The 26,849-nt window shown below is 43.8% G+C and overlaps 1 protein-coding gene across 6 annotated transcripts in view; it reads left to right on the forward strand.

Moving 5' to 3' along the window:
- Positions 1-26,849, forward strand: part of rufy3 (RUN and FYVE domain containing 3) — a 77,453-nt gene that overhangs the window by 43,352 nt on the left and 7,252 nt on the right. For 3 of the 6 annotated variants that reach the window (XR_013580146.1, XM_078567359.1, XM_078567526.1), the window contains exons 5-13: positions 1,066-1,189; positions 4,907-4,971; positions 5,898-5,963; positions 6,696-6,765; positions 8,922-9,023; positions 11,217-11,333; positions 14,507-14,674; positions 17,188-17,285; positions 22,048-22,167. Coding sequence is in view for 5 of the 6 variants with exons in the window: in XM_078567359.1 (XP_078423485.1) it covers positions 1,066-1,189; positions 4,907-4,971; positions 5,898-5,963; positions 6,696-6,765; positions 8,922-9,023; positions 11,217-11,333; positions 14,507-14,674; positions 17,188-17,285; positions 22,048-22,167 (930 nt within the window). In the remaining variant the exon portion in view is untranslated. Of the gene's footprint in view, positions 1-1,065; positions 1,190-4,906; positions 4,972-5,897; positions 5,964-6,695; positions 6,766-8,921; positions 9,024-11,216; positions 11,334-14,506; positions 14,675-17,187; positions 17,286-19,654; positions 21,836-22,047; positions 22,168-26,849 lie in introns of those variants that run through there. The other 3 variants (XM_078567546.1, XM_078567615.1, XM_078567451.1) reach the window with 2 other exon arrangements.

Consider the following 26,849-nt stretch of genomic DNA (forward strand, 5'->3'; position numbering starts at 1 on the left):
CAAAGGAGCCTTGGTGAGTTGCTGCAGTGCATCTTGTATATGGTACACACTGCTGCTACTGTGTGTTGGTGGTGGAGGGAGTGAATGTTTGTGGATGGGGTGCCAATCAAGTAGGGGCTGCTTTGTCCTGGATGGTGTTGAGCTTCTTGAGTGTTGTGGGAGCCACACTCATCCAGGCAAGTGGAGAGTATTTGGTGTTTAACTCACTATTTTGCTCAGGCTTAGGATCTAATGGGCAGGATTTTCCCTGGTGTCCCAACTTCCGCCTCCGTTCCAGACTGGAAAGCTGGGAATGTTCCTGGCGAGACGTTGGGTGCGATCTTCCTGGAGGAGGCTTCTGGGGTTGTGTCCAATTTGGGCGGGTGATCGCGTTTCAAGGTCGGGTGGTCGGTTCGGCGCAGCCTCGGGACAGGGCCTCTCGCCCTGGGGTGTGGGGGCGGTGCTGAGGGGCCATCAGTGGGAGCGGCACCATGGAAACGCCTTCAGTAGGGGTGGTCAGCGGCTGCCACTGCAGCAGGTACAACATCAGCCCCCATAAAGTGGCTGCAGTGACGTGCCTTCTGCTTGGGGAGACCTGAATATTGTGATTGACTGCGGGGAAGCTTAAAACTGCCTCAAAATTTTCACATCTTTCACCTCCTGTTGTGAAGCTGCTTTTGCTGCATTGTCGAGGGGCTTGTATTTCCATCAGGGAAATTTCAGTCCACTGCAGGAATCGGGGCTGATTTGCTCTTATTAACCTGCGGGGTTTCAGAACCAGGGATCATAGTGTCAGCATTTAGGGGAACGCAGGTTTGGACTGACTTAGAATTTTCTTCACTTGGAGGGTTGTGAATCTTTGAGCGTCCGCAGCCCCCTGGGGTAGAAAATTCCGGTTGTTGAGTATATTCAAGACTGAAAATAAATAGATTTTTTGGACATTGAGGAGATCGAGGGACCTGGGAATCGGGTGAGACGGTGGAGTTGATGCAGAAGTCCACTGAATTGCGGAGCAGGCTCGAGGGGCTGAATGGTCCACTGCACCTATTTCTTACGTCCTTGTGATGTTTTATTCTTCTTCACCAGTGAATTCTATGAGCCGAACGCTTTGATGATGGAAGAGGAAGGAGCAGTGATTGCTGGACTCCTTGTTGGACTCAATGTGATCGATGTCAATCTTTGTATGAAGGGGGAAGATCTAGATACTCAGGTAGGAACAGGAGAACATTCAGCCCCATAGGTCTGTTCCCCAATTCAGCAAGATCATAGCTGGTCTGTATCCTGACTCCCTCCATATTCCGTTTATAACCCTTAGCTAGCACAAGTCTTACTCTTGCTGAAAAGAGAGACATGTTGTCGAAGCTTTTCATCTTGTACTCGTCAGGACAATCACAAGAATGCCAAATTTCAATCAGTCGGGAGAAAAGGGTGCCGATTGGTTGGCAAGTTGACTCTGATCGGCTGAAGTGAATTGTCATGGAGAAAGCAACGGGGAACTATAGGCTCCCCAAGCTCCCCGGGTAATTCAAAAAAAGCACAAGGCTTGAACATATTCCTTTGTTTGCAGAGAATGGGTACCTGCGTATGACTGCATGTTAGCTTCTAGCATGAGCCTACTTTTCATTACAAACTCGGCTGATAATCTCAAATTGGTTGTTAGTGTAGATATTAGCTACAAAAAATCTTACTGGATCGTAAGTGAGCTAGTGGCTAATGCTTCTTGTGGGAGATTATTTCACTTCTACTGCCCATTATGTGAAGAAGTGTTTCCTGACACACACTCTTTCAAAAAATAATGCTGGACTTTGCTTGTGGATAGGAAGTTGAATGTCCACTTTGATCACGTTTTCCGTTACAAAGACATTGGTTAAATTGTTGTCAACCTGAGTAAAATTAAATAATGGCTAAAGAACCTGACTGGACTTCAACTGATCCATGTAACCAGGGATGGACAATAAAAGCTAGCCTTTCTAGCGCTGCCTGTATCATAATGTTTTTTTTTAAGTTCTGATGTAAACCTAGTCACGTAACAAAGCTTTCTGTGTTGATGAATTACAGTTGGGCACCAGTAGGATCACATTTCTGCATTCTACTTTCTCTACAGAAAGATTTGGTAGATGAGTTATTGGAGGGGTGAAAACATTGCACATTATCATAAGGTTTTGTATTTTCTTCATTAACATTCAATGGCATTTACCATTACTGAACCCCATCCATCAAGATCCTGGGGGTTACTATTGACGAAACTGAACTGGACTAGCCATATAAATACTGTGACTACTAAAGAGCAGGTCAGAGGCTGGGAATCCTGTGGAGAGTAACTCACCCCCTGACTAATCCTGTCCACTGTCTACAAGGCACATGTCAGGAGTGTGATGGAATACTCTCCACTTGCCTGGATGAGTGCAGCTCCAACAACACTCAAGCTCAACACCATCCAGGACAAAGCAGACCACTTGATTGACACCCCATCCACCACCTTAAACATTCACTTCCTGCAGCTTGAAACACAGTGGCTGCAGTGTGTACCATCTACAAGATGCACTGCAGTAACTCACCAAGGCTCCTTCAACAGCGCCGCCCAAACCACGACCTCTACCATCTAGAAGGACAAGGGCAGCAGATAGGTGGGAACATCACCACCTGCAAGTTCCCCTCCAAACTGCACACCATCCTGACTTGGAAATATATCGCTGTTCCTTCATTGTCACTGGGTCAAAATCCTGGAGCTCCCTTCCTATTAGCACTGTGGTTGTACCTACACTGCATAGACTGCAGTGTTTCAAGAAGGCAGCTCACTACTGCAAACATGGAGCAAGAGTAGGCCACTCAGTCCTTTGAGCCTGCTCCTCCATTCAATAAGATCATGGCTGATCTGATTGTAACCTCTTTCCTATCCCTGATAACCTTTTCCCCTTTGTTAATCAAGAATCTATCTAGCTCTCTGCCTAGTACTTCCACCGCCTTTTGAGGAAGAGAATTCCAAAAACACACAACCCTCAGAAAAAAAAATTCTCTGTCTTGATGAGCAATCCTTATGTTTTAAACAACGACCCCTAGTTCTAGATTCTCCTGCAAGAGGAAACATTCTCTCCACATCCACCCTGTCAAGATCCCTCAGGAACTTAAAGGTTTCAATCAAGTTGCCTCTTATGCTTATATCCCATTGAGTTTAGAAGACCAACCTGTCCTACCTTTCCTCATAAGCCAACCTGCCAATTCCTGATATTAGTCCAGTAATCTTCTCTGAACTGCTAACACATTTACATCTTTCCTTAAATAGGGAGACCAGTGCTGGTCACAGTACTCCAGATATGGTCTGAACAATGCCCTGTACAACTGAAGCATAACCTCCCTGTTTTTGTATTCAATTCCCCTCACAATAAATGATAACATTCTATTAGCTTTCCTAATTACTTGCTGTACCTGCATACTAACCTTTTGTGATTCATGTACTAGGACACCCAGATCCCTCTGAATCTCAGAGCTCTGCAATCTCTCACCATTTAGATACTAAGCTTCCTTTTTTATTCTTTCTGCCAAAATGGACAGTTTCACATTTGCCAAATCTTTGCCCACTCACTTAACCTATCTATATCCCTTTGTAACCTCCTTCCGTCCTCTTCACAATTTACTTTCCTACCCATCTTTGTGTCATCAGCAAATTTAGCCACCTTACCTTCGGTCCCTTCATCCAAGTCATTTATATCAATTGTAAAAAGTCCTTCTTGAGGGCAACGAGGGATGGGCAAGAAACAAAAAAAAAAGCCAAAGCAAATGTTTTGTCACTGGCACACCTTGCTGAAATGAAATGGAGCAGATTAACTTGTTTGAGCATCGAATGTCTTTTTGAAATTTGTATGTTTGTTAACTGCTTAACAATGATTTTTCTTCACTGGCCTTACCAGTGATGTCCACATCCTGAGAATGAATAGGGAAAAAAAACCACCCAGATGAAAGGTGTTTTTTTTAAAAATGATGTTCAGAAGTTGCTGATGTCAGATTAAAGAAGCAGATACAGGATAACGAGTGCTATAACCATAACTTGCTGGAACTGCCTAATGGAGCAGATAATACCACTGAACATTGAAGGTATTCACAGTAAACTCATTTGTAACGAGGCGAGTGATGACCTCGTGCAATCTGTGTATTTTTACTGTGAATGTATATCAAAATACATAACTTCAATAGCTATCTGTATCTTTAGTTGTACAATGGTTACATAAAATGTGAATGAAAATCTAGTAAAACAAGTGCAATATTATAGAGAATTTACAGCACAGAAACAGGCCATTAAGCCCGACTGTTTTAAGCTCCATAGGCGCCTCCTCCCACCCCATCTCCATCTCGGACTATCCTTTCTCCCTCCGTTGTTTATCCAGCTTCTCCTTAAATATATCTATACTATTCTCATTCACCTCGGCCACTCCCTGTGGTAGTGAGTTCCACACTCTCACCGCACTCTTGTGGTAAAGAGCTTTTTCCTAATTTTCCCTATTGGATTTATTAGTGACTATCTCATTTTTGTATATCCACTGACTTAAAAAGTCCTAATTTTCTATTGGGCCATCAACTTGAAACATTAACCCTGTTTCTCTCCCACAGATGCTGCCTGACCTGCTGAGTTTTTCTAGCTATTTTTGTGCTTATTTTACATTTACGGTCCCTAGTTTTAGACTCCCCCACAAGTGGAAGCATTTTCTCTACATTTTAACCTATCGAACTCTTTCATAATTGTAAAATTGGTTGGAATGCCAGAGAGCTGAATCTTAATTATGGATGTTGCTTTCAGCTAACAAGGTGCAGTATTGGCAGTGCTGATGCTAGTTACATTTGACACACTGGCTAGTGTAACCCCCATCTTATTTTGTAAGGCGTTGTGAGGTGATGTAACGTCATCCTGACGCGGGATTTCTGTATCTTTCAGGTCGGTGTGATTGATTTCTCTCTCTACTTGAAGGATGGAGGCCACAGCAGTAAAAGCACTGAGGGGTGAGTGGTCCTCTGTCATTGGTGCTTCATCCCGATTCCCCTGGGTAACTACATCTGGCCACCTTTCACAACCCCGGGATGCCCCAAGGGCTTTCACAACCAATTAATGACTTTTTTGAACAGTAGACAACTCGTTTTGAGGGCAAATGCACAGCAAGATCCCAGATCAGGCAGATGAATGACTGGAAAATCTTTCTAGTGTCCCTTGCTGCAGAATAAATAAATATTGCCTAAGAGCTTGAGTTGGTTCCTAAATAAGCTGCGAATTGCTTCACAAAGCATTTGTCATTCATAGTTGAGAATTCTTGAATTGTGGGATTCAGTAAACTTTTAGTAGCCTGAAAACTTGTAAATTGTAAGAGAGACTTGCATTTCTTAGAATGCCTTTCACAACCTCAAGGTGTCCTGAAGCAATTTACAGCCAGTGAAATATTTCTGAAGGATGGTCACTGTTGTAATGTAGAAAATGCAGCAGCCAATTTGTGCACAGCAAGCTCCCACAAACAGCAATGTGACAACGCAGATAATCTGTTTACAGTGATGTTGGTTGAGAGATAAATATTGGTCAGGCTACTTCTTGCTGCTCTTAAAAATAGTGCCATGGGTGTTTTTACATCATTCCCGGATGATGAATGGCCCCAGGTTTATTGTCTCGTCTGAAAGTCTGTGCCTCTGACGATGCAGCATTCCTTCAATACTGTAGTGGAGCGTCGGCCTGGAAGTGGTCTTTTTTTGTAAAGGGGGGACTTAAAACCCACCTCTTTCGGACTCCAAGATGAGAGCGTTACCCACTGAGTCCTTTAATGAAACTTCACTAACAAGGAGGTGATGACTATAATCACCAGGCTTGCTTGCAGCATGTTGATCTTTGCTTAACTGCTACTTTCTCCACCAGTTTATAAACAGGAATTATCTCCTTTTCTTAGGGATGGGCAAATTACTGCCATTTTGGACCAAAAAAACTATGTGGAAGAACTCAATCGACACCTAAGGTACGAGACGGAGTGTTAATGGGCAAGACTCGCCCTACTTTGGAGTAAAGTTCTGAACTTTCTGAAATCCTCATTGACTGGTCGGCACCCCCACCCCCTCCAAACACACATACCCCACCCAATCTATAAATCATTATAAAGTGATTACCAGAGCTGTTACCTGTAACTGGATAGCTGTAGTTTCCACATTATAAAAACAATAGAGGCATTGGAGAGGCTGCCCAAAAAAAGATGTAGAAGGATGATAGCAGGACTGAGGGGTCCTAACTACCAGGAAAGGCTGAGCAGCAGCTGTCGTCCTCTAAAAGAAGGAAGACTGAGGGGCTGACCTCATTGAGTTCTTAAAAATTATGCAAGAGTTTTAGTAGGTTAGACGTAGAGAAGTTGTTTCGACTAATGGGGGAGACCAGAACTAGAGGCAGTAAATATAAGACGGTCACTAATAAACCCAGCGGGGAATTCGGGAGAAACTTCTTTACCGAGAGAGTGGGGAGAATGTGGAACTCACTAACACGGAGTGGTTGAGGTGAACAGTATAGATACGTTTCAGGAAAAACTAGATAAACACATGGGGGAGAAAGGAATACAAGGATATGCTGATCGGGTGAGATGAAGTAGGGTGGGAAGAGACTCTGAGCAGAAACACCAGCATATTGGGCCATATGGCCTGTTTCTGTGCTATGAATGCTAATTTGTTAAACACTTGCTTACTTTGTATATTTTTGCTTGCAGTGCAACTGTAAATAATCTACAAGCAAAAGTGGATGCGTTGGAAAAATCAAATACAAAGCTTACTGAAGAGGTTAGTGAAACTTGGCAGGATGCATAGCCTTGTTCCTCAGTCAGTGATCTACCCTACAACGATTTGCAAACTGCTGTTTGAGAGAGAATTGGACTAAATGTATAACGGTGCAGTGGGAATCAAGGGACAATTGTAAACGAGGAACTGAAAGATATTAATATTAGTAAAAAAAATATTGTATTAGAGAAAGTAATGGGACTTGAAGCTGATAAATCCCCTGGACCTGATGATTTACATCCCAGTGTGTTGAAAGAGGTGGCTGTAGAGATAGTAGATGCATTGGTGACCATATTCCAAAATTCTAGAGATGCTGGAATGGTTCCTGCAGATTGGAAGGTTTCAAATGTAACCCCACTGTTTAAGAAAGGAGGGAGAGAGGAAATGGGGAACTACAGACCTGTTAGCCTGACATCAGTAGAGGGGAAAATGCTAGAATCTATTATAAAGGATGTGATAACAGGACACTTAGAAAATAATAAGATTGGGTAGAGTCAACATGGATTTATTAAAGGGAAATCATGGTTAACCAACCTGTTGGGAGTATTTTGAGAATGTAACTAGCAGAATAGATGAGGGGAACCAATGGATGTGGTATATTTAGATTTTCAGAAAGCTTTTGATAAGATCCCAGACAAGAGCAAAATTAGAGCAGATGGGATTGGGGTAATATACTGGCATGGACTGAGAACTGGTCAACAGAAAACAGAGTAGGAAATAATGGGTGATTCTCAGGTTGGCAGGCTGTGACTAATGGGCTACCGCAAGGATCCGTACTTGGGCCCCAGCTATTCACAATCTATATCAATAATTTGGATGTGTGGATTAAATGTAGTGTTTCCAAGTTTGCAGGTGACACAGACAAGGTGGACGTGTGAGTCCATGTGAACCATCAAGGGGATTTGGGGACGCTATAGCGAGTGGGCAAAAAGTTTGGCAGACGGAATACAACATGAGGAAATGTGAACTTAACCACTCTGATAGGAAGAATGGAAATATAGCACATTTCTTAATGATGGGAGGCTGGGAAGTGTTGAACTTCAAAGGGATTTGAGTGTCCTTGTTCATGAGTCACTGAAAGCTAACATGCAGGTGCAGCAAATAGTATGTTGGCCTTTCTTACAGGAGGATTTGAGTACAGGAGTAAAGATGTCTCACTGCAATTATATAGAGCCTTGGTCAGACTGCACCTGGAGTAGTCTGTGCAGTTTTGGTCTCCTTATCTAAGGAAAGATATACTTGCCATAGAGGGAGTGCAATGAAGGCTCACTAAATTAATCACTAAGATGAAAGCAAAATACTGCAGAGTTTGGAAATCCGAAATAAAAACAAAAATTCTGGAAAAACTCAGCCGATCTGGCAGCATCTGTTGGGGAGAGAAATAAAGTTAATGTTTCGAATCTGTACAACTCTTCAGTTGAGGGGTGAGGGGGGGGTGTAGGTTTTAAGGAGAGAGAGGTAAGGAGGAGAGGTTTAAGGAAGGAATTTGAGTTTGGGCCTTTTGCAGCTGAAGGTACACTGTCAGTGATGGAGTGAGGGATGCTTAAGTGGCTAGAATGAAGCAATATAGGGATCCCAGAGGGTTGAAGGTCTGGAGGAGGGCGCACAGGGAAGAGAAAAACCATGGAGAAGTTTGAAACCAAGGATGAGAACTTTGAAAATATATTTCATATCTTCTCCTCAGGTGGCTGGTGGGTTGGATTGATAAATGTAAGAGTCTTGACTTGACGATCACAACCAGATGGGTTTGTTCATTCGTTGTGTCCTGCTTCTTGGAAAGGTCCTGGGTCGGGTATCATGCACTCGAGATTTTAGAGGCACTCACTAGGGGAGCAGCTGAGGCGCTTTCCCATTACCTTCCTCATGGCTCTTATTTTTGGACTGTCGGGTTACCCATGGACCACCCCCATCTTACGATGCTGGGGGCAGAGGAAGGGGTCACAACACCTTTCTGACTCCCTGACCCCCTCCAGTGCACGTGGACCCAGCCTGAGTCTTCCTGAAGTCTGTCCATACCCTTCAACTTCTGGCTTTTTTTTTGCACATTAGTATTTGGAAGAACTTAACTGTTGCAGATTTTTTTCTGTCCTAATGACAACATTTCCCTTGTTGATTGAAGATGGAAGCGTCCATGATTCTCTCTTTATCCTCAATTACAGCTTGCAGTAGCAAACAACAGGATCATCACTCTACAGGAAGAGACCGAACGAATAAAACAGGAAAATGCTTATTATTCTGACTCTACTCGAAAGAAGCTGGAAGTAGGTATAATGGGAGGGAATCGCTGCCTTGTCTGTGAAAGTTAGCGTTCGAATCAAAGTCCCACTTAGAAAACCTTTCTTGAAAAGAAAGGAAATGAATTTCAACAATAGCCCCAGCATTTATATAGCGTCCTTCGTATGTTAAGATGTTCCAAGATGTCTCACAGAAATATAAAACAGACAAAATTTGGCACGTTATCACATTGAGACAGGCGATCAAAACTGTGGTCGAAGAGGTTTGGTTTTTAAAGAGTGACTTTAAAGGAGAAGAGAGAGTTAGAGAGGCAGAGAGATGTTGGAAGGGTATTCCAGGGTTTAGGACAGGGACATCCAGAGGCATTGGTTGATCAAGAGTTGCACCAGAAGTAACTGTCCTGTTTGAGGTGGAATTGCTTTAATGGCAGAGCTTTTATGATGACAGAACCAGAGAATAGTTACAGCTCCGAAGCAGGCTGTTCAGCCCCTCATGTCCAGCTGGCTCACTATTAGAACAACTCATGTCCTGTTTTCCCCCTCCTTTTCCCCAAAGCCCTGCAAATTTTTTCTCTTCAGATAATTAGCCAGTTCCCTTTTGAAAGTCACGATTGATTGTATCCACCCCTCTCACTCTCTCAGGCAGCGCATTCCAGATCCTCACCACTGGCTGCATTCTAAAAATAAAACCTTTCCTTGTGTTGCCTGTGGTTCTTTTGCCAATCGCCTTAAACCAGTGACCTCTGGCTCTGGACTGTTTGCCAATGGGAACAGTTTCTCCCTGCTCTATCCAGACTCCTCCTCACCTTGAACACCTATCAAATCTCCTCTCGCCCTTTAAATCTGCACTGCCCCTCGTTCAGCCTTGCGAGGGAGTGAGTACGGTCAGTATCCCACATGGCAGGGTCCTGCTTCAGGCTGAAGTTCCAGCACAGAAGGAGAGCTTTTTGCATAGTCGTAGCAGGCGATTAGAGAGCAGCCTTGGCCAGGGTGGCTACAAGTTCAGAGCACCCTCGCCTTTGAATCAGAAGGTTGTGGGTTCATGTCCCACTCCCGGAAACCAAGAACTGTGAATGTACTCGAAAGAGTTACAATCTGTGACTGTTGATAACTCGAAAGAGTTACAAGCCTCACTAGGGTGACTGTCTACTGACTGAATAAATTACAGTGACCGATTGCTGAGATAAGTTAATGCAACTCTATTATATTCATTCAGATTAAACCATTTGACTGCTGGTAAATTTTTCGCTGCTGCTGCTGCAGGTCTATCATGCAAACGAGTTTAATTACACACACTTCTGCTTTTCATCCCTAGATGGGGCAAGAAGGCCCAGAGTCAATGATTAACTTGCTGATGTCTTTAACCTGTGTGTCTAATTGTGATTTGTGCCAATAAACAGTCATTTACTGAAACGATTTTGTACATCTCCGGATATATTTTTACCTACTGGATCTCGTTGGAACAAATAGGTTTTTAATGACCTGTACTGAAAACTCGAGTTTGTATCAATCCGGACCCTTGAGCAGCACAATAACTGTTAAAGCAATTCTAATCGACCTGCCTGGCCCAGAAAGGGGAAGGGTTTAAACTGTGGAGCCTCTTTCCATGAGATTATACAGATGTCAAATTTGGTTCCCCCCTCTCACACATGTGCAGGTCTCATCTCTCCCCAACTGCCCACCATCCACCACCCCCCCTCTCTTTCTGTACCTGACTGGACTCGAATTCACCTGATGTTCCTCTTTCTTTTTCGATCCTTTAAATCTCATTGATTGAAGGGAGATGCTGTTGGCCCCATCGTTCACCGAGGTTCCCGATGTCCTGTTGTCCCCGTCACACTGCTGTCCGCTTACACTCCCCAACAAGCTACAGAGCAAAATATTTTGGAGATAAACAGGGAAAAGAGCCTGACTAAGAGAGCACATTGAGATGCCTCATTTCCAGCAAGATTCCGAGCATTCTCCTTGGGGCTGTTGCTGTCTGTAATTAATATATATTTTTAATGTCTCTGCTGTGTTGATTAGTATGAACCTAGTGCTGGCAAAACTCTCAATGAAACTAATGTTGAAAGAAATTGGCTGTGTGTCAGACGATGGACGTTTTAGCGTCTGCTGGTAATAAGAGAATGTGGCACTTTTTCATCCTATTATATACAGTGACAACATTGCCGAATTGCTGAATTTTGTAAGCTGAGATGGGTTTCCTTTTTTTTTTTGCAGGTGGGAAAGCTGGATGGGAATGCTGAGGGACAGGCACATAGACAGTCCCGCCAGGGAACAGACGACTCACACAATGAAGCCAGGAAACAACTCAAGGAGGAGACTCAGCTCAGGCTGGTAGGTCACTGCAATGTGGCAGAATCATATGTGCGTACGAATGAGGAGCAGGAGTAGGCCATTCAGCCCCTCTAGCCTGCTCCACCATTCGATAAGATCAAGGCTGTCCTGATTGTGGCCTCAACTCTACATTCTGCCTACCCCCTATACCCTTTTATCTTCATTATCGGGCAAGAATTTATCTAACTCTGCCTTAAAACTATGCGATGACCCTGCCTCCACTACTCTCTGGGGAAGAGAGTTCCACAGACTAATGACCCGAGGGGACAAAATCCTCCTCATCTCCATCTTCAATGGGAGACCTCTTATTTTTAATCTGCGTCCCTTAGTTCTAGCCCCTTCCACAAGGGGAAACATCCCATTAATCGTTGGTCCCTGCCCGCTCTCTACCAGAGCAACTCAGCTCATCCCACTTCCTTGCCTTTTCGCTGCAGCTATGCAACTTCTTTCTCTTCAGATAATTATCTAATTATCAATTGAATCTACCTCCGCCACACTCTTAGGCAGTCTTCTCCAATCCTAACCCTAACCTGGTGTACGCACCAGGGTAAATAATAAATGCTTTTAGTCTAGAGTTTTCAGTCTAAGAGTTTAGGGGAATGAGAGGTGATCTTATTGACACATAAGATTCTAAGGGGGCTTGCTGAGGTAGATGCTAAGAAGATGTTTCCTTTTTGTCAGGGAGTCTAGAACTGGGGGTGGGGGACGGGGGAGCATTTAAAATGGAAATGAGGAATTTCTTCTCTCGGGGAGTCATTAGTGTTTGGAATTCTCCCCCCTCCCACCCCCAAGGGAGCATTGCATATATTCAAAGCTGAGTTAAACAGATTTACGATGGACACGGGAGTGGAGGGTGACAGAGGCAGGTAGGAGAGTGGAGTTAAGGCCATGTCAGATCAGCCCATGATCTTATTTACTGGTGGAGCAGGTTTGATGGGCCGAATGGGCCCACTCCCGCTCCTGTTCCTATATGTGATCTGTTTCACTGTTGGTTGTTCTTACCCTGCTCTTGTTGAATTCACCTGGATTTGCCAGTGGGGGTTTCATAAAATGCGCATTACCCTATATGTGAGGTTGTTATTTTTTATTTAAATTCATTCTCCAAATGGGTGTGCCTCTGGCAATTCATTGTTCATCTTTAGCTGCCGAGAGGATCCATTGAATAAACTGAGTGGCCTGTGAGGCCATTTCAGAGAGCAGATCGGAATCAGATTCACACCAGACTAGGTAAGGTGAGCTTATCCTCCCTTTTTAAAGGGACATAGGTGGACCTGTCTGTGTGCGTGTGTGTCTGTGTGCGTGTGTGTCTGTGTGCGTGTGTGTCTGTGTGCGTGTGTGTCTGTGTGCGTGTGTGTCTGTGTGCGTGTGTGTGTCTGTGTGCGTGTGTGTGTCTGTGTGCGTGTGTGTGTCTGTGTGCGCGTGTGTGTCTGTGTGCGCGTGTGTGTCTGTGTGCGCGTGTGTGTCTGTGTGCGCGTGTGTGTCTGTGTGCGCGTGTGTGTCTGTGTGCGCGTGTGTGTCTGTGTGCGCGTGTGTGTCTGTGTGCGCGTGTGTGTCTGTGTGCGCGTGTGTGTCTGTGTGCGCGTGTGTGTCTGTGTGCGCGTGTGTGTCTGTGTGCGCGTGTGTGTGTCTGTGTGCGCGTGCGTGTGTCTGTGTGCGCGTGCGTGTGTCTGTGTGCGCGTGCGTGTGTCTGTGTGCGCGTGCGTGTGTCTGTGTGCGCGTGCGTGTGTCTGTGTGCGCGTGCGTGTGTCTGTGTGCGCGTGCGTGTGTCTGTGCGCGCGTGTCTGTGCGCGCGTGTCTGTGCGCGTGTCTGTGCGCGTGTCTGTGTGCGTAAACAATCCAACAGCTTTGTCGTCATTTTTTTGCTGATAGCACATTTTTCATTTTGAGTTTTTTAAATAAGTGAATTTAAGTCCTGAAACTGGCCATTGTGGGATTTTAACTCATATGTTTAGTTGTGATTTGTGAGTTAGAAGGGGGCAGAGTCCACCATCTCAACACACTTTTTGAAAGGGATAACCCAGATATTGCAGTCGAGTTCAGTCTCATTGTGTTGAAGACTCGAGTGCTAATCGGGCATCGTTAGGTATAAGAGAGAGTGAGCTAGCCCTTACTGTTCACTGCAATCCACGGCACTGAGTTACTGAGGCTTTTACAGTAACATTTACTGCAGTCACCGTCAATATAATAACTTGTTTAAAAAGCTTCAGTTCCATTTTTAGCTACAGGAAGCTACACTCTTGGGTACAAGATCATTTTGTAATTTGTGTTCTGTGGGTTAGGAACTTGACAAAACGATGGAAGGGGAAGATAATTTTGCATATAGTCTGTGATTCACAGCACTAATAGTAATTTTCATGGTGACAGCGTTCTTTCAGGGATATAATTTTTTATGAAATGGTCAAGTGGTGATTACTTTGTACAGTGATATGTGTTAGCAAGCACTTTGCCTGACTGGTTTCTGCTGGCTAGCAGGCCGGGGGGGGGGATGTGGGGGTGGATCGGTAAACAGGGCAGAGATTTCAGATAATTGGCAAAAGAACTGGAGGGGGAGGTGAGAATTCTTCTCCCCCCCCCGCCCCGCCACCACCCCCCACCCCCTCAAGCAAATGTTGCACTGCAATGCACCGCCTGAAAGGGTGGTCGAAGCAGATTCAATAATAACTTTCAGGAACTCATCAAGGCTCCCTAGGCAACACCTTCTAAACCCACGACTGCTACCATCTAGAAGGACAAGGGCAGCAGATAGATGGGAACACCACCACCTGCAAGTTCCCCTCCAAGTCACTCACCATCCTGACTTGGAAATATATCACCGTTCCTTCACTGTCGCTGGGTCAAAATCCTGGAACCACCCCCACCCTGTACCATGTGGACTGCAGCGGTTCAAGAAGGCAGCTCACCACCACCACCTCATGGCCAGTGACAGCCACATCCCACGAATGAATTAAAAAAAAAAGGAAATTGGGTAAATACTTTAAAGGAAGAAAATTGGAGGGTTGTGGGGAAAGAATGGGGGCAGAATAGGACTAACTGGAGATTCAAAGAGACAGCATAGCCACAAATGGGCCTTTTGGCTTCTCTCCCTGTGCTGTACCAACATAGCTTAAATACCTGCTGAAGAACTGGTATTGGTTTAGGGGGAAGAATTTAAACTCTGTGTCTGTGTCGTTTAGGACGTTGAAAAAGAGCTGGAGGTTCAGATTGGTATGAAACAGGAGATGGAACTAGCCATGAAAATGCTGGAAAAAGACATCTGTGACAAGCAAGATGTGTTGGTAACATTTAGACAGCAACTGGATGATGTCCAGGCACTCAACCATGAACTCTCCCAAAAGGTTCAGGTAAGAAAAGGAAGGAGACAATACAGCAACAACTCCCATTTTATACAGTGTCTTTCATGTAGCTTCACAGGAGCGATTATCAAACAAAATTTGGCACCAAGCCGGAGGGAGGTGTTGGGACTGGTGACGAGAAGTTTGGTCAAAGAGGTAGGTTTTAAGGATGATTTTAAAGGAGGAGAGATGGAGAGGTTTAATGAGGGAAATGCAGAGCTCGGGGCCCAGGCAACTGAAGTCACGGCCTCCGACGGTGGAGCGATCAAAATCTAAGACGTGCAAGAGGCCAGAATTGGAGGAGCGTAGAGGTCTCGGAGGGTTGTAGGGCTGGAGACGGTTTCAGAGGTGGGGAGGGATTCGAAAACGAGGAGGAGGATTTCATACCTGAAGTGTTGCAGGATCAGGAGCCAGTGTAAGGTCAACAGGTGCAAGGGGTGATGGGTGAACATTCCTCAACATACCACAAGTTAAGTAAAGTGTGGAATGAAAGGAAAGCAATTTATCTTTTAGGTTCATGAAACAATGAGATAGCCTGGCAGCACATGTCTGTATGTTCTTACAAGCAACTCTCATCAGTCACTGCATTCTTGATAAAAGAATTGATCACCTAGTGACCCCCCACCCCTCCTTGAGGAGAGGTCAGTAGTCTCTCTTTACAGGTTAGGAGTGCTCCAAGTTGGAACAGGTGATACAAAAGAAGACCATTGACCCTATTCCACCCATTCAGTTAAATCACAGCCAATCTGAATCTCAACGCCATCTAACTGCCTTGATTCTGTCATCTTTAATACCTGTAACCCAACGAAAAATCCATTAGTCTATTTTGAAAGTTTCAGTTAACCTGCAGGATAGTCATCTCGACAGATCTGAGATACTTGGCTTGTGATGAGCAGATGTGCTGAGGTAGGGCAAGAATTATCTTTGCTGCTTCCCCTCCCAACCCCAGATCAGATATTGATTCCCTTCACATTGGGAAGCAATACTGTCTCAGTTCAAAGTCCCTCTCAATTCATTGATCCAAATTTTTCGGTGCAAAAATAAAAGATGGGCATTAATATTTTTGTCCATTTTGTCTTTTGAGGAAGCACGAAACAAGTGTTATTTCTTACTGTCCTTGTAAGCCCTCCCTCCACTTTTCAGACTTAATAAATGGACTGTTCCCAATGAATTAATCCAAACACCACCTCCCATTGCTGTAATGCACTAGCAGACTATGGCCACAAGAGGCTTTGCTCAGCAGAGGCTAGAATCCAATTTAATATTTTGTTTATTTTCCAATTTTCTTTCTACTGATAATAACAAACACTAGGCCTCATATTGCCCTTCCTAACAGCACTGTGAGTGCACCTACATCACGTGGACTGCAGCGGTTTGAGAAGGCAGCTCACCACCACCTTCTCAAGGGGCGACTAGGGATGGGCAATAAATGCTGGTCTAGCCAGTGACACCCACATCCAGTGGAGTGGGGGCGGGGAGAGTAAAAAATCCAAGTGGACTTTGTGCATAGTGTTTGTGGAGCAGCAGTATTTTGGCCAATGTATTGGAGTGGGCAGGACTTGGGTAGACCTCGCAGCAAGCAGTCTATCTTACAGAAAACAGTGTCTATTTAGAATAAATACAGATAATGCTGGAAATAGCATCTGTGGAGAGCGAGACGGTTAATGTTTCAGTCTGTGAGCTCATCGCTGGAACAGGCTGGAAATGTCGTCTGATTTTAAGCACGTGAAGGTGGGGGAGGAAGTTGGTAAAGAACAGAAGGGAAGGTCTGTGATAGGACAGGAGAGAGTCAATGACGAGAGTTGGTGCAGGGCCAAAGAGAATGGGAATGGGACAAGTAAAGAAACAAAAGATGTGTCTAGAGGTGGTGTAAATAGCAGAATAATGAGTAGCTGCTGCCCGAAAGCAAAAACAAGGGAAAAATGAGACTAAAATCAAAACCTGAAGAGTAAAAGGAAACAAAATGGAGGCAGAGGTTACGATCTGTTAAATTCAGTGTTGAGTCCAGAAGGCTGTAAAGTGCCCAATCAAAAGATGAGGCGCTGTTCCTCAGGCTTGTGCTGAGCTTCATTGGAATGTTGCAGGAGGCAGAGGACAGAGAGGTCAGCATCATGCTTGTGGCCTGAACAGAGGTGGACATTGAGCAGCGAAAACCATCTGATAAATTGAAAGCAGTACATGTAAATCATTGCTTAACCTGGAATGAATCTATAGTTTTTTTTTAAAAAAGAAAAGCAATTTCTACATAACAGCAGTCAGTGCAGAGTAGTTACATTACACAGATGAAGTTGTAGAATCAGTTGCAGTCATTTCCAGCAGTGTAGTGCAGTCTCTGGGTGTGATTGACTGGGGAAATTTCCCAATCATTCCTGTTCTGGCCGGGAATGTATTGTAGCCTTTTTAATTTAAATTTAAGCAAAAAGGAACTTTGAATTATCAGCTGTCGGTTTTACAGAGACCAAACAGGTTGGGGAGTTTCTCTCTCTCTCTTTGAAAATTGTGATTTCTTTTCCATGTCCCAGGGCTCCGATAATGTGATTAGACAGAAGAATGAAATCATTGCTCGTTTGGAGGAGAAGACTAACCAGATGAGCTGTACCATTAAGCAAATGGAACAAAGGTAAATGATCACAGTGTGCGTGTCCAGTCTATAGCTTGCTCGCTAAGTGACTTTCAGCCCATACTTCGAACTCCAGCTGCTCTGAACACACCGGTTCACATTTTGACCAACTCGCCTGCGTCTAAACACGAACGTTTCGATAGGCAAGGCAGGAGTTGGGTGGTTTTCCACTTGGGAATGCTAGCTTCAATAATAGGAGCTCAAATAATTCCACCTGGAATAATCACCAGGGCTAGAAATCTCTTTATTTGAGAAAAAAAACAAACCTGTGCACTATTTGGTGCATCGAATGTTTTTAATACTTGCCTGCATTTCTCTCTCTGCCTCTTCCACTTCCTTGACAGCTGCAATTGAAGAGCGAAAAGATATCTCAGCACCAAGCGGAGGTGTGGTACAGATTCATTCGCCCTCGTTTGTTTTATTTTATGGTTCCCTGCCGCGTCATTGCGCGTGCAGCCAAGGACATGGCCCACACTGGGTGCCTGGCTGACCCTCCCATTGTCCCACCTTACCTCGCTTGTGCTCGGATGTGACAGCACGTCCATCGCTGTGTCATCGGCATTGCCTTCATCCAAGAAATGACTTAAGTTAATGGATTTTCCTATCCCGGTATGGGAATGATGTAAACCTACATGCTCCTGAGTCTGGTGGGGTCACAAGGGAGAGGGGTCCTGGATATGTTACTGTTGAATTCAAAAGATGAAATATGACAGTGGGTTAGGAAAGATGTAACAAAGTTCAATGATTACATTTGGCTAAAAGGAAGCAAAATAAATGACCTTCCCTTCAACAGCAACAGTATTTTGTCTAATTCTTATTTCCCTTCTATTTTTTTGGAATGCGTTCACAAGTAGACAGTTTTCCAATTCCAGATTTCTCATTGGTAACTCACGTGGAATCAGACAACACACAAGGGAGGCCTTTTGGCCCATTGTGTCTGTGCTGGCTCTTTTTGAGAGAGGTATCTGATTTAATCCCAGTCTTTCCCCCCACCCTCCCCTCGCTCGTTTCCCATTTCCCTGCAGATCTTTCTGTCAGTACTGCACTCGCTGTCCTGCACTCTCACTTTATTCTGCTGGCAGCAAACCAATCCTGAACCTTGGATGCTGCCTGAACCAGTCCAGAACGCTGCTAGAATGAAATTCGATCGTGGCAGGCAGGTGCAAACTGGGTCGAATCGGTCTCAATGTGTTCTGGTCACATAGACCCAGAGGAGACCATCGTTTAAATGTGCCTGTGTTGGTTCTCTTCGATTTAATGGTTTTGTTATGAGTGACATAGGCAGAATTCTCGGAGAGATGGGCCGCAATGTTTTTCTGTTTGAGGAGGCAGTGAACAAGTTTTATTTTTTAATGACTGTTAGCCCTCCCTCCACCTTCAAATCTTAATGGACATGACTGTACTTGCACTCGTCCTAGTAACTTTAATCCAAACACCACCCCCTGTTGCACTAATACACTGGGGTGTGTGCACACCAGCTTTTGCTCGTGGACAAGGAGTCGATGTGGTATCTCTTTTTATTGTCCAACTATTTTTCTGCTGGTAATATGAAACTCTGGACCTCTTATCCAGACAGATCATACTTTGTTGGCCAGTAAGTTGGCAGCTGGGTGAGGCTTAGGGCAGGAATCACAACCAATCTGTTTTTACCAAAAAGTCCATTTACTGAGCAAACAGCGTTTATTTAAACAGAGTTTATTGAAAAAGAGTCTCTATGAACTACAACAAACAGAAGTCATGACTAAAACTACAGCAGCTACTCCCAATAACAGCAGGATGATTTCTCCAGCAAAATGCAGTCTGTGGAGGATAGTAACTTGATGCGTGTAAAGTCAGCAGTGATTGGATAATTTCCCCATCAGTCTGGCCAGGAATAGTGGAGAACTGTATGCAAATAGAGGTTTCGAAGTATTAGAACAGCGTATTGAACTTTGGAAATGTAAATCGTGTAAAATAATTTCTCCTCGCTGTTAGTTCCATTCTCTTGTTCTTCCCATCACCACACTCTTTATACCTCTGTGCGTCCCTGTGGGGAGAGGGTGGTTGGAGAGAAAACCACCTGGGGACATGTGAAGTTAATGGGGAAAGTCGATCAGGTTTACCAGACTGACCGATGTCCAAAACACACTTTAAATATCTGGGACTGCAAGCGAACAGGAAATGGTGATTTTAAACTGAGTGCTTAAATACAATGGAAAAACAATTTTCAACCTGCAAGTTTGCTAATGAAAGTGCTCTTTACTGTGTGTTTCTTTTCTTTCTCCTGTTCATCTTACTTTTTAATTTTCTTCATCATCCCTCTCTTCCGGTTTTTGCAATGTCTTTACCTGCCTCCTCCCCCGCTGATGACCTTGTCTCCAAAAAAAAAGTGAAAATGATTTGGTGAAGCAAGCTAGGAATCTAAACATTGCAGCTGGGAAACTGGTACAGGAACACTAGGCGTCCAGAGAGAGAGAGAGAGAGAAGACATTCTACTAACCTGGCAACCGAGGAGAAAACCTAGAAAAGTTGTGGTTACAGTTTGTAGTGAAGCATTTTTCCAATTAAAAATCAACCACAAAGAAGTTTATTATTATTATTATTATTATTATTATAGTATTTGAATAATTCATGGTTCACAGGTGGCCCTTTTTTTGCCACCATTTACATGGCCTGGTTTCTTTACTGGTGTGTGTGTGTGTGTGTGTGTGTGTGTGTGTGTGTGTGTGTGTGTGTGTGTGTGTGGTATGATTTCCTCAAGAATACTTCACCACCTTCAACAGAGAGCTAGCTTCCCTTTCAAAGTAGTTGTCAATTTGTTTGATTTTAAAACTGGGCCCGTTTGAAGACAATTGTGACACCTGTTGTTGACTTTGGCCAATCCGATATATCATCGAACCTTAAAAAGAAAAATAACCAAGATTATAGAACTAAATGTGTACAGTGGATTCGTCTTATTATCATACACCTTTCACCGTTATCCTTGATAAAGTTTAATCTGAAAGAGTTTTTTAAAAAAATCTAATTGACTTGGCGTTGTGTCGGGAATGATCTCAGTGTCGGCAGACTTCTCAGCCACAGAGTACAGCTTTGGCTGCAATGATGAACCTTTTTTTTAGCCTTCAGCTTTGGGGTGAGAGTAAAGGGGTTGGTGGTGGTGGAAGCACAGAAACACCCAATGGTTTAGGTTTGAGTGGTCTGGACTTCAGAGAGACAGATCAATCAGAGACTCTCTGAATTTTCTTTTCCAGTGTTCAAGCTCAAACCTGGCTCTCTGTTTTGCCCCACGGCCAGTTGTGTTTGGCCATCTTGTTTTACCCAAATGTCACCAGTTGGACATATATTGGAAAGAGTTTTGGAATGTCCTGAGCTTATTAAAAGCTCTTCAAGGCAAGTGTTTTTACTGAGAGGCGTGGGAGAGGGGCAGTGGGTTTGAATCAAGTGCAGACACGCTCATAAAGCAGCATTACCAATTTTTATTGGTTTTCAGTTTATAAAGTGTAGATTAGGGATTCTCCCTGTAACACCGAATGTACAGGCGGGATAGTTCAGAAGCTTATATTTTGTAAAAAGAAAGAAATTAAGATGGAGGTGTTGGAGGCCGTATAGGGTCAAGTTAAATGGAATGAGTTTTGAGAATGCAGGTGAGATGGGGTGATGCATACAGCAGTTCACTTGTTTATACTTCATGTGATTAATGCTGGGGTAATTCACAACCAGGCTTAATTTTGTAGAGTTGTCAGTCAAGCGGGTGCTTCCACTGAGAACTGCTGCGTAGGAGTTTTATACTTTTAGACATGCACATTAAACAGTTTGCCATTTCAGAATTCAGGCAATTGATCTGCAATATAAAACAGTATGATGATGAGAAGATTTCACTGTAATAATTTTGGAATTACCTTGTTTGCAAATTAAAGCTGTTTGAAATTGTAATATTGTAGCCCCCCCACCCACCCACCCTGTACTTAAACTGGACAATCCCATTTGCCCAAATCCCATTTTGGCTAAATTCTGTTTTGTGGGATTAGGTGCCTAAACTGCTGTGTGAAATAATGTAGGAACAGGAGGAGGCCATTCAGCCCTTCAAACCTGTTCCACCATTCAATGAGATCCTGACTAAACTGTGACCTAACTAGTGCACGTTTCTGGGTGTTCCAACATGACCACCTGAACTTGCGATGGGCTGATGCCAAAATGTAACCAGATTTTAACCTGCCCGTTAGAGGACCCAGAACCAAGTAGTTTATGTGGAATTAATTGTGGAATGTGTGGGACTTAAGTGGTTGCCTTTTAGAGACAAACCAATTGTCAACTAATTAGGTAATGCGGGAGTTTATCGTGCAACAAAATATCTGCTTTTGCACTTTGCTGTCAAAATTATTTTTTATTTAAAAATATTTAGATCGAATGCATTAATGATGTGTTGGCTGTTGCACTGGTCTTAATTCTGGTGCAAAGATACGTTTATGCTGGGGGCAAAGAAATGTAAAAAAAAAGAATTGTTTTGTTAATTAACCATCATTATTGTGAGCTGTGTAGTAATAGATCAAAATAAACACTTGGAAAGAAAACCTCCTCTCTGCCTGAATCCTCCTTCCTTTTGCGAGACTGCATTTGCTTTTATTTCGTTGTTTCTAACCATCATTGAGTTTTTTTTTTGTTTTGTTTAAACTTGATCTTTTCCCACTCCCTGCACCCTCCCACCTCCCACCCTCCACCTCCACCCTCTACCTCCACCATGGCCTTTTTGTTTTACCACAAACTCATCTGGCTCAAATCCCAGATTGCGACAGACGCAGAATAACTGGCAGTCGGCCGAGCAAGCCAACTATCTCTTCAAGCAGGAGTTTGGCGAGAAGATCGCCAGTTTGCAGAACGAGGTGGATCTGCTCAACAGGCAACGGTAGGTGACCACGTGACTGCACCGTCGGTTAGGCAGAGGGTGAAACAGCAGGAGCATAGCTTAGTGCAAATTGGTGAGTTCTTATGTGGACAGTCCCGTTCCCTTGCTCCATGGAACGTTGAGAAAACAAGAAATTGGAGTTGGCCATTTTGGCCCCCTCATTCATAGCTGCTGATCTAGCTCAACACCACCTTCCTGCACCATCCCCATATTCCTTAATTGTCTTAGTGCCCAAAAATCTTTTGACCTCTCCAATGTACCCAACGATCGAGCATCCACAGGGTTAGGGAATTCAAAAGATTCATAGCACTTTGAGCAAAGACGTTTCTCCTCATCTCGGTTCTAAATGGTCCACCCTGTAGAATGCTGCGAGGTCTGGGCATTTTGTTATATGGCCCTCTCTGAAGGGGAGGTGTAAACACACAACAGAGAGATGGCAACAAGGCTGGGATGGAATTCATTTTTACAATTCATTTGAGAAACTGAGGACTGAAGAACATTGTGACATTTTTTAGATCACCTAAAGCTCATTTGGAGTAAGGTTGAGCAATGTGAAAGATTGCTGTGTGTACACATTGTGTTTGGGCACAAGGTAAGCCAGAGCAAATTCCTCAAGTTGAGAAAGAGGCATTAATGACCATTTATGGTGTTACAAAGTTCCACAAATGTGTACGGTAGAAAGTTAACTTTGTTAACCGACCGCCAAGCCCTTTATGATCATATTTGGTTCAAAGGAGGGAGGACCATACCTAACGGCAGCACAGCTTCAGGGATACGTGTTGATTTTGATGGTTCATCAGTACGATATTAAATATTGTAAGTCAGCAGGTCATAAAATGTAGACATTCTTTTGGGTTTTCCTGTGAAGTCTGATGCATTTTTAGCCACTGAATAACCTGCAAATTACTTTTACATACACAACTGATATGCCAATGTCTGCCAGGGAAGAAACTCGCAAGGATGTGGTGCTCAGTTTAGGCGAGCCAACCATGACACTAGAGTGTGAGAAATTTCAGGAGTATTTCACACGTAGAAATAAACTCTATAGATCAAGGCTGTCTCCTGTGGGGTTTAAGAGACATTTACTCTGCCAAGGTTTAGAGAGAGATTGTTAGAGGAACTTCAAGAGCACACAGGGACAGTCTGTATGAAAGCAATAGCAAGAGCTATTTTTGGTATCCAAAGGTAGTTGGAGATATTGAAGAGTTGGTGAAAAGTTGTGTGTCAATGAGAAATTGGGCAATGGGCAAGCGCCAGAAAACCATGAGAATGTGTACATGTCAATTTGAAGTGGAAGGGGAAGAGCATCTTGGTTTTGCTCAATAGCTACAGCAAGTGGCTGTTTAAGGAAAGATGTAAATGTATTGGAAGCAGTTCAGAGAAGGTTTACTAGATTAATACCTGGAATGGGCGGGTTGTCTTATGAGGGTTGGACAGGTTAGGTTTGTATCCACTGGAGTTTAGAAGAGTAAGAGGCGACTTGATTGAAACATATAAGATCCTGAGGGGTCTTGACAGGGTGGATGTGGAGAGGATGTTTCCTTTTGTGGGAGAATCTAGAACTAGGGGTCACTTTAAAAATAAGAGGGTCACCCATTTAAGATCGAATAGGAAAAATTTTTTGAGGGTTGAGAGACTTTAGAATTCTCTTCCTCAAAAAGTGGTTGAGGCAGAGTCCTTGAATGTCTTTTAAGGTAGAAGTAGATAGATTCTTGATGAACAAGGGGGTGAAAGGTTAGCGTGAGGTGGGCAGGAATGTGAAGTTGAGGTTAAAATTAGGTCAGCCATGATCTTATTGAATGGTGGAGCTGGCTTGGGGGATACAGAGTGGCCTACTCCTGCTAATTTGTATGTTCATAAGTGGATAAATGTTGAGCCTGTGCCGTTAGTTATGAGGAGGATAGACTGGGGTTATTTTCCCTGGAGCAGAGGAGATTGAGGGGGGACATGATTGAGGTGTATAAAATTATGAGGGGCATAGATAGGGTAGACAGGAAGGAACTTTTCCCCTTGGTGGAGGGATCAATAACCAGGGGGCATAGATTTAAGGGAAGGGGCAGGAAGTTTAGAGGGGATGTGAGGAAGAAGTTTTTCACCCAGAGGGTGGTGGGAATCTGGAACTCACTGCCTGAAAGGGTGATGGAGGCAGAAACCCTCATAACATTTAAGAAGTATTTGGATGTGCACTTGCGATGCCATGGCATACAAGACTATGGGCCTAGTGCTGGAAAATGGGATTAGAATAGTTAGGTACTTGTTTGACCGGCGCAAACTCGATGGGCCGAAGGGCCTTTTTCTGTGCTGTAGACCTCTATGACAAATGCCACACGTGCCAAAATTGAGATTTTGAGAAGTTGGTTTACAATTTATGGTGTCAGCTAATGGTCCATAGTTTAGGCAGAAAAGCTTGAAATATTCGAGTAAGAGTGGAGTCAAACACACTCCAGTATCACCCAGCATCGAATGGTGCTGCAGAAAGGGGTATACAGATTGTGAAGCAGTATTTGCCAGGAGACAAACAAGGTAGGGACTCCGTCATGTTTCCCTTTGATACAGACTGGACATTTTCTGTTCTCGTACAGAATAACTTGACAGTCTACAACAGGTTTCTCACTTTTTACAACACAGTGGGTTTAAAAACTCCTAGGACAAGTTTCCATCTGACTTGCTTTTCTGTCTCTCTCTTTGGTATTGATGTCAGGCTTCAGCAAAGTGAAGAAGAGACATGACACACCAGGCATGAAACTTGGAGAGTTCACTGCTGGTCAGAAGATCATGGGTAAAAAAACCACCCATGTGATAAGGAGAAGTATGTGATCAGAGCTGTTGTAAAGAGACTAAGTGCATTCATATATCTAGTGAAGATTGGAGGAGGGACTCTCAGCGTCATGTAGATTATTTTCTTGAAAGGGGAAATCTAAAAGAGAGCAAGAGATTCCTGCTGTAGTTCAGATTCCTCTGAAACTGGAAATTAGTCGGTATTACGGAATCCACCAGTCAGGGGCTTTGATTAAGACAAACCAATGTCACAGTCCCAATCGTTAAGTGGTAGTCAAAGACCAAGTTCGTGTTTGACACAGTTGGACGTGTTGAGGGAGCAGAGATGAGTCAAGCCAATGGAAATGGAAGGAGATACCCAGATAGAAGCCAGATAGGTTCATTGAAAGGACATAGGAAGGAAGAAGAAAGAAGTTATTTTCATTATTTCTTGTGAAATTATATTTTTGTTAAACTAAAACTGATGTTATGGAAATTTTTTTTGCTTGTACATTTCTCTGATAACTAACTAGATTGCACCTTGAGCGAGCTGATGCAAACTTGATGGGCTGAGTGGTCTCCTGTTCTTTACTACTCTGGGTTGGGATGAAATAGGGTGGGAGGAATAGACACCAACATGGACCGGTTGGGCTGCTTGGCCTGTTTATGTAAATTGCCATTTCAACAGCATTTCTTCATTGGTTAAGATCCCCTCTTAATTTCATAAATGTGGTGAACAAGCACTCCTGTGGGAAGCAAGGCTAGTGTGTGTTGGTCGCAATAGTAATGCCTGGAGAAATTCGGAGTTCAACAGTTTGAGTGGTGGAGGGCAGGTACAAATCAGGATTCCGGTTTAATGCATCCAGTCTCCTCAAGTTTGCTAATAAATAAAACACCAATATAACTCTTTTCCGTTATTTACATTGTTTAATTAAAGTAATTTGATAATTATCGGGAGTGGATGTTTTTTTAGCCAATTTAAGTCGAGGAGAGATTATTTTTCACATTGAGACTAGCTCGATGAATCTCATCTCTCCCCTTCTTGACCAGTCAGCATATCCTTCTATTCCTTTATCTAGCTTCCCATTAAATGTATCTGTTAATGGCTCACCTCAACCACTCCCTGTGATAGCGAGTTCCACATTCTCACCACTCTCTGGGTAAAGAAGTTTCTCCTGAATTACCAAATGGATTTATTAGTGATTTTATCTGGTCCCTAGCTTTGGTCACCCCCAACTATCTTCCCTACGTTTCCCGCCCACCATTGAACCCCTTCATTAATTTTAAAGACCTCTATCAGCTCTCCCCTCGGTCTTCTCTCTAGAGAAAAAAGTCCCATCTTGGTTCAGTCTTTCCTCGTAATTATAACCTCTCTCAGTTCAGGTATTACCTCCTCCTCTTGTCGTGCAGCCATGGTAATTTTGAGTGATTCACCATTTAAAATCTTTTTTTTCAAGAACAGAGCTTGAAAATTGTTGGCCCCAATTTTAATTCCCACTGCCTGCACCCCCAATCCCTGCCATGCTGGACTAGATCTACACAACCCTTGGTGCAGGGGAGTAAAATCACCACTCTCCAGTTGCATGTTGAACACCATTTTAATGGGCATGTTTTAGGTGGTGTGGGCCTCTCTCCCTGGGCAGGTGAGAGCCTGGTTGTGACTGAAAAGTCTGGACCTGTTGCCATCATTTGGATGTTGATGCTTTTTAAAAACAATTTTTATGGTACGTGGGTTCTGTGCTCTGAACAATGGGTGCAGAGGTGGGTGGAGACGGTAAGTGATTTATAAAATATGTCGTCTTTTGTGTGCAAGGAAGATCAAGAGGTGCCTCACAGGGAAACTTGGACCTTTCCCACTCTGGGCTACCCACTAGCCCCCTAGAACCATGACCATGCCCTGCACCCTTTCTCATCTCCACCCTGGG

Source organism: Cetorhinus maximus, chromosome 1 (assembly GCF_964194155.1).
Source record: "Cetorhinus maximus chromosome 1, sCetMax3.hap1.1, whole genome shotgun sequence".
Lineage (NCBI taxonomy): Eukaryota > Metazoa > Chordata > Chondrichthyes > Lamniformes > Cetorhinidae > Cetorhinus > Cetorhinus maximus.